General features: G+C 47.8%; 1 protein-coding gene across 1 annotated transcript; it reads right to left on the bottom strand.

The window, feature by feature from the left end:
- Positions 1-3,172: 3,172 nt before the first annotated feature.
- PIM1 (Pim-1 proto-oncogene, serine/threonine kinase) lies at positions 3,173-7,724 on the bottom strand. The gene is made up of 4 exons (XM_011986614.1): positions 7,677-7,724; positions 7,217-7,583; positions 5,429-5,605; positions 3,173-4,667 (listed from the first exon to the last, which is right to left on the bottom strand). The coding sequence occupies exons 2-4, from the start codon at positions 7,560-7,562 to the stop codon at positions 4,510-4,512; spliced, it is 681 nt and encodes a 226-aa protein (XP_011842004.1). The 5' UTR covers positions 7,563-7,583; positions 7,677-7,724; the 3' UTR covers positions 3,173-4,509.
- Positions 7,725-7,807: the final 83 nt, after the last annotated feature.

Genomic DNA, 7,807 nt, shown 5'->3' with positions numbered 1-7,807 from the left:
ATAAAACATTTAAAACAACCCAAAAGTTAAAAAGAATAATACAAACATCTTACTCCTACCATCTAGTTTATGGAATAAAGCATTGCCAAAACAGTTGAAGGTCTCTTTCCCCAAATCACAAGCTCCCTCCCTTCTCCCCAAAGGTAATAACCAGTTCCCTGCCTCTGGGAATGTATTATCACCTTGCACTACTTTTTTTTTTCTTTCTTTTTTTTTTTTTTTGAGACAGGGTCTCACTCTTTCACCCAAGCTGAATGTTGTGGTACCATCTTGGTTCACTGTAGCCTCCATCTCCTGGACTCAATCGATCCTCCCACCTCAGCCTCCCAAGTAGCTGGGACTACAGGCATGCACCACCACGTCCAGCTAATGCTTCTAATTTTGTGGAGATGGGATTTTGTCATGTTGGCCAGGCTAGTCTCAAACTCCTGGGCTCAAGTGATCCTCCCTCCTTGGCTTCCCAAAGTGCTGGGATTATGGGTGTGAACTACCACACCCTACTCCATCCTGTACTTCTTTGTACTTTTACTACATGTGTATGCATCCATAATCGGGAGATAGTATTTTTTCCATATGTAAGTATATCTGTTATTTAACCCAGTCTCCTAATAATCCAATCTAGGAGTATCTCTGTTTAGAGATTAGTTTTAGAGGGTGTAATAACTTGCCCAAGGTTTCTAGATAAGTAAGCTCAAGGCTGATTCCCAAGTCAATGCTTTTAACCATTGTTCTCTATATTCCTCTGGCCGTGAGACATTGATGCCCCATGGACTTATTAGTTATCTGATTCCCTTTCCATGCTACATGTCAAACTGCCCCTGAGAAGAGACTAAATATGACGTTTCACCCTCCCCCTAAAACTCTTAATATCTTGCACCCAACAGGAGCGTGATCTGTCTTTATTCAGAGATACTTCCTTCCATTCCCCCTAAACAGTCTCATTAGATGGAGAAACTGCCAGAAACTCACTTCGAGGAAGAGAAGGGTGGGACCTTGCCTGATTTCGTTAATAGCTTGCAGCAACTTTTAATTATCCAAGTGTCAGCTTTACTGGAAAGGATGAAGCATGCAACCCTCAGGCTCCAAGATGGTGATGGTGTGTGTATGTTGTGTGGGGGATGGGAGATATTAGAGAAAAGGGGAACCTCAGAAAATCAGCCCCCCAGAACCAAGACACCCTTCCTTCCTCTTTATAGCCACATGGGGGCTAAGCTGAGATATGGGATCTAGTCTAAGCTTAAGGGTAGACACACACCAGAACCCAATGAGGGGTGAGGGGTATTGTGGTCTGCGCCCTCCAGCAACCTGGAGGGTGCATGTGGGCCAGTGTCCAAAGGGTGTGTGGATGCACTGAGGGTTGGGAGCAGGATGACCCCCAGGGAGGGAGTATTATAACTGTGGATATTTATAAAGAAACAAGAAACCAACATTTACCAATACTTAATATATGAATTGACAATGGCACTCCAGTGTGCTTTCAAAATATCAGGATGTATCCAGGCCACATGTACAAAGTGGATTCATGGGCCTTGCCATCCAGTTTAAACTAAACTCATACAAAATGGACAAAGGGCCTATTAAACAGATCCCTGCAAAGAAACCATGGACTAAACATACTAATTATCCAAGAATAAGCAGTAAGAAAATGGCAGAGCTAACATTTCACCTACTCCCAATATTAGCCCTTTGTCAGACACATCAGAGGGGGAAACCTTAAGTCAAACACACATTTCTACCCATCCACTGTTGTGTGTGTGTGTTTTAAGTGGGGTTACCTGTTGCCCAGGCTGGAGTGCAATAACGTGATCATAACTCACTGCAACCTTGGAACTCCTGGGTTCAAGCTATCCTCTTGCCTCAGCCTCCTGCATAGCTAGGACTACAAGATGTGTGTCCCAATGCTCAGCGAATTTTTACTTATTTTTTGTAGACTGGGCCTTATCTGGCCACTTTAGTATCAACACACCGATCTATATTTTTTCTATGCTGCATAATAAATTATACTATTGTTAAAGACTAGGCCGGGCGTGGTGGCTCATGCCTGTAATCCCAGCACTTCGGGAGGCCAAGGCAGGCGGATCATTTGAGGTCAGGAGTTCCAGACCAGCCTGGCCAGCATGGCGAAACTTCGTATCTACTAATAAAAAATTAGCCGGCGTGGGGCGCATGCCTGTAATCCCTTCTCAGGAGACTGAGACAGGAGAATCACTTAAAACCTGGCAGGCAGAGTTTACAATAAGCCTAGATTGTGCCACTGCACCCCAGCCTGGGCGACAGAGCAAGACTCCGTCTCAAAAAAAAAGAAAGAAAAATAAAGGCTGCCGAGCGCGCGGTGACTCACGCCTGTAATCCTAGCACTTTGGGTGGCTCAGGGAGGTGGTTCACAAGGTCAAGGATTTGAGACCAGCCTGGCCAACATGGTGAAACCGTCTCTACTAAAATACAAAAATTAGCCAGGTGTGGCAGCAGGTGCCTGTAATCCAAGCTACTCGGGAGGCTGAGGCAGAATTGCTTGAAGTGAAAGTTGCAGTGAACTGAGATGGTGCCACTGGCAGTGGTATGCCAGCTGGTCCAGCCTGAGTGACAGAGACTCAGTCTCAAAAAAAAAACAAAATCTCAACTGCACACTAAAGGTGAAGGAAACTTGAATCAGGAACTGAGAGTAATATAGGCAATAGTTTTTCAATAAACTTAACATGTTCCAAGGGGACATGCTGAAAATGTTTTACTGTCAGTGGGAGAAAACTGATAAAAGCTTCGGTGGTTAGTTTGGTAATAGGTATGTGTTTGTTATCTCTAGATCAACCCTGTCCAATAGAACCTTCTGCAATGATATCTTATGTGAGGTGGCCACTAGCCACAAATGGCTATTGAACACTTAAAAATTGTCACCATGTATCCTATTTGCATAGCTTTAAAATTTTAATTTGGAAAAGGTTATTTTATTAGGTCCCCCATGCCAGATATTGCCCAAATCTTGACAACACTGGTCCTACCCCTTGACCATACATTCGTTTCGGGAAGGTGACTATCCCAGAAATCCTAATGGTGAAGGAACGCAGATTTAGGCTGAAAATTCCTTTCTCCTCCTCCAATTCTTTGGCACTTACCAAATGCTCAATAAATGCAGGTTAGCAATGCCTCTGCATAGACGACGATTGGAAGCCATGAGTTAAGACAAAAGGTTTTTATTCAAAAAACGCCAAGTATAAAAAAAAAAAAATAAGATCTCTTTTATTCCCCTGTACAGTATTTCACTCAGATAAAACCAGCAGGCTACCTGCTGCTCAAAACACAGCCCCAGAGAGGATCTGGAAGGCACACCATCCAGAACTGCTTTTCATAATTATGCTATATACACAGTCAGCAATGCCCCTCCCCACCACCCACGGAGCCGGGACCCACCTGGGTAAGCAGGTGAGGGGCCCCACAGAAGTCAGGGAGCTGCAGCACTGTCCCGCCTGAGTCCCGTCACCCCACAAACAGAGCAAGCGTCGCAGCCCTCCCCCAAAAGGTCCCCAAGTCAGAGGAGGAAAGGAGGAAAGAAAACTAGGGCAGCAGCTATGGAAGCTTGGAACAGGAAGGGAACCAAATAAATAAATAAATAAATACATAACATTGACCTCCAGGTTAGAATGCGCATCTTTCAAAACAAGAAACAAAAACAGGTAAAATAACTTAAAGGCAAAATTTCTTAAAAATTAGATCAACTACAATCTTTTTGTATACTACCATGCCAACTGTACACACATTTACAGCTTTTCTGTTGATTTGCATTGTTTGTGCATTTTGTGTGTGTGTGAGGTCTTGGCTTTGAAACAGTTAAGTAAAAACCAAAAAGGAAGACCAGTTCACTCGGAGTTTTACTAAAGGAGGCAGAAAAAAGGGCAGGTGGCTCAGCGTTTGGCCCTGTAGCCTCTTCCATGGCACCTTTCATATGAAGGAGGGGGTGAGGGAGGACGGGAGAGAAAAATAGGGAACCAAACCCAGGCAGATTTTTGGAGAAGCAGCAGGTAAAAGAGGCAAGTTCAAGTATTTCTCCCAGCACAGCCGGAGTCCCCACAGAAGGCACTCAGAAGAGTCGGAAGAGGTGACAGGGACTTAAAATGGTGCTAGTCCTATCCCAACCCAACCTGTTTCCCCCCTACCTGACCCATCGCGGCATTCAGCAGAACTCGTGATAAGGAAACAGCTCCATGGTAGGGTTCTGACCCACCCCCACCCCCCACCCCCGGGATATTTCAGAGTCCAGCAATGCTGGACACCTATGAGAAGGAGAGAGTATCTATGGGAGGAGTTGAGGCCTAGGACCCCTGGAGAGTCTCTCTTCCCCACTGTTGAGAGGCAGCCTCCAGGGGCCTGGGGTCTGGAATGAGTTGTAAATGTTGTTCCTGTATCAAGCACTGTCCTGCTTGGCGAGAAGTGTCACTGGTACTCGGGAAGCTGGAGACAGAAGCTTCCCCTCCCTCGGGCATCTGACAGAGAGGGGAGGACCTGCCAGAAAGGCTGCTATTTGCTGGGCCCTGGTGACAGGCTGTGGAGGTGGATCTCAGCAGTTTCTTGGGGCAGGAGAACATCTTGCATCCATGGATGGTTCTGGATTTCTTCGAAGGTTGGCCTATCTGATGGTCTCAGGGCCAAGCACCATCTAATGAGATGCTGACACTCTGCAAGAAAGGAGGATAGACAGAGGTTATGAATGACTCAACTTGTTTTTACGCTGCAAAGGTCTTCCCCATTTGCTTCTCAGAGGCCCACAAGTCTGGGGTCCCAGGGAGGCCAAGCACTTTCTAGAACACTGTGCTGGGTACCCTTCAATGGGAAGGTATTGACTAATATCTGGGTCCTTCAGTCTGCTTTCAGCTAAAGACAGACTCTCTTAAACCTGTGGTTTTCAAACTTCAATAGTGGGGGCCTTTCCCACAACACCCACTCACCAGAAATAGGAAGGATGATGACAATAGATTTCGATGAGACACCACTGAGCATGATGAGATGATTCAACTCACCTACCAACTTACAAACATGAACACCACCCACATTGAGGTCACTGGTACTGAAATATTTGGAGGTGCTGACTTAAAGGAGATGCTAAAAGAGCTTTTAACTTTTTACTCCTTGGCAAAACAGCCAGGAGTTATCAGGTTTCTGTCGGTACCTTTAACAAACTTTCTGGGAAAGCCAGATTGTCTTTTCTTCTTAATAGGCTCACACATGCTCTTCCTCTGACCTCCTAAGGAAAGCTCAAGTGCAAACCACGTGATTTATGAGGCCAGCTCTCAAGTGCAAATCACTCACCTACAATTCTAAGCCAAGGGTCAGGGCATCTACTGGAGAATGAAGTTCTCCAGAATTTCAGACTGTCACATGAAGACTAACAGCCCCATGGAGACCAATAACCCCATGGCCAGGGGCTTCCATCAGTTACCTGAAGAGACCCTCTGCCTGAAGAAAACTTGGCCCCTGATGATCTCTTCGTCATGCTCGAAAGGAATATCTCCACACACCATATCATACAACAGGATCCCCAGGGACCAAACTGCCGCCGACCTGCCATGGTAGCGATGGTAGCGGATCCACTCTGGAGGGCTATACACTCGGGTCCCTGTGAGCCAAGGGAATAGAAAACACACTTTTAGCAAAAACAAGCACAAAGCAACTAGATAATATATATGACTCTTTTTTAAAAAAAACCCTTCTCTCAGGAGCTGGGTGAACTCCATTTTTCTCCCTGGGCTAAGGAGAGTGGAGGCGCAGCTTATGGCATCTCTCCAACCCAAAGCATTACCTACCTCTCTGCTAGCCCAAACCATAAACAAATTCTTTACAAACTGCTCCAAGAAACAAACACAGCTGGCTGCAGACCCAAAACCTGAGGCTCTGTGAGGCAGGACCGCCTGCGAAAGGATGAAGGGATGCATGTCTGCACAACCAAGAAAGGTATCCCATAGACTATCCATCCTTACACTGCATTCACCACAGCCCAGGTGAGATTCTCATGGCCGACAGGATCCAAGCAAGGATGCTTGCACAACATCCTAAGTCAAGGGTGCCCTTTGGGAGGCCTTCCTCCCCACCCGATGCGCGCAGGAGCAGACACCCACACCCTTTCCTCCCTAGACTGGAAAGGTAGACACAGCTGCAGGGTTGGTTTCAGACCACGTGATTCCTGTTTACAAACTTTGGATAGTAAAAGAAATAGGAGGGGCCATGCCGCTGGTGCTCACCAGGGGGCAGCAAAGACTTGAAGGAAAAAACATGGGAGGACCCGGCCAGCCATTAACTGTTAAATACAAAAAATGCAGCCCAACCCAGCGTCCTCCAAGGGCAAATAAACATAAACCACAAGCCCGAGTCACAAGTTTTGAAAGGCTGTCGTTTGTTAGGTTAAGCCGCTCAAATGATGACCCACCCTCCGCAGCTTTGATCTCAGGCTCTCCATTCCTTCTTTTCTGAAAGAACCCGCTCCAAGCCCCTCCCTAGGATAGGTTTTCATCCTCTCTGCGGAGACACCCAACTAATTTTCAAACCAACGACAGATCTTATTTCACAACATTCATTCCTGACTCTCACCCCATAACACTAAAAAAAAAAAAAAAAAAACAGTGTTAGGAAACTGCACAATGAAAAGTTTATCTCTGTGAGAGGAGATCCGGCCACTGCACTCCAGCCTGGGCGACAGAACGAGACTCCGTCTCAAAAAAAAACACTAAAAAAAAAAAAAAAAAAAAGGCCACCAGTAATAATAGTTCCTTTTCCTTAACCTTCCCTAGATCAGAAAGGAGGAAAGAACGGCAGGTCTAAAACTACCATACAGAAAACTAACTCCCTTATAAAACAAAACAAAAATTACAAAACCCGCATCAATTTCCACCTCTTCCCCCGCCCCCATCCTTTTACTGGCGGGGAAACTGGGTCAGACTTTAGAAAAATCTGGGCTACCGCCGGTTGCCCACAACCTCTTATTCATCGGGAAAGCTTGGAACTCACTGAATTCCACTTGAAGAATAAAATCATGCCAGAAACATTACAGGTTCAGCTGGCTGAAAATCCCCGGCTTTACTACGCTGGGAGGCTCTCCTGCGTCCCACCCCGGCTAGCATCGAGCCAGGCGGCCCAATGACCTTTACAAAAGGCTGGCGCGGGAGACTGGCCGAGGCCTCGGGGCTGGGCCGGGCCGAGTCACCTGGGCAGCTCCCTCCCGGGCCTGGCTCACCATCGAAATCCGTGTAGACGGTGTCCTTGAGCAGCGCCCCCGACCCGAAGTCGATGAGCTTGAGCTCGCCGCGATTGAGGTCGATGAGGATGTTTTCGTCCTTGATGTCGCGGTGGAGCACCCCGCAGTTGTGGCAGTGTCGCACGGCCTCCAGCACCTGCCAGAAGAAGCTGCGGGCCAGCTCCTCTTGCAGGGCCCCCCTTTCCGTGATGAAGTCGAAGAGATCTTGCACCGGCTCGGGTCTCTCCAGGATCAGGACGAAACTGTCGGGCCTCTCGAACCAGTCCAGGAGCCTAATGACGCCGGAGAAGCCCGAGCTCACCTTCTTCAGCAGGACCACTTCCATGGGCACTCGGGTGCCATTGGGCTGCAGGGGCGAGGGGGCCGCGTTACGGCGGGAGTCGGGGTCGCCCCTCACCCCACCCACTCATTCTGGGGGTCGCTCCTACAGGGCACTCACCAGCTCTCCCCAGTCGGAAATCCGGTCCTTCTCCACGTGTTTGATGGCCACCTGGAAGCCCCAGAGTCTCCGTCAGGTCCCCTCGCCTGGGCTAATGCACGCCCGTGCGCCCCCCGCCCGGCGCGCCCTCC

This window comes from Mandrillus leucophaeus, unplaced genomic scaffold (genome assembly GCF_000951045.1).
Source record: "Mandrillus leucophaeus isolate KB7577 unplaced genomic scaffold, Mleu.le_1.0 Scaffold3, whole genome shotgun sequence".
Classification (NCBI taxonomy): Eukaryota; Metazoa; Chordata; class Mammalia; order Primates; family Cercopithecidae; genus Mandrillus; species Mandrillus leucophaeus.
The sequence above is the reverse complement of the archived record's forward strand: the minus strand, read 5'-3'. Positions and strand labels throughout refer to the sequence as shown.

Excerpts from the sequence above, each read along its gene's own strand:
- PIM1 (XM_011986614.1), bottom strand. The coding sequence starts at position 7,562 with ATGGAAGTGGTCCTGCTGAAGAAGGTGAGCTCGGGCTTCTCCGGCGTC. Across the intron at positions 5,606-7,216 it reads CGTCTACACGGATTTCGATG|GGACCCGAGTGTATAGCCCT; the intron begins GTGAGCCAGGCC and ends CTTGGCTCACAG. Across the intron at positions 4,668-5,428 it reads CAGGCAGAGGGTCTCTTCAG|AGTGTCAGCATCTCATTAGA; the intron begins GTAACTGATGGA and ends CCTTTCTTGCAG.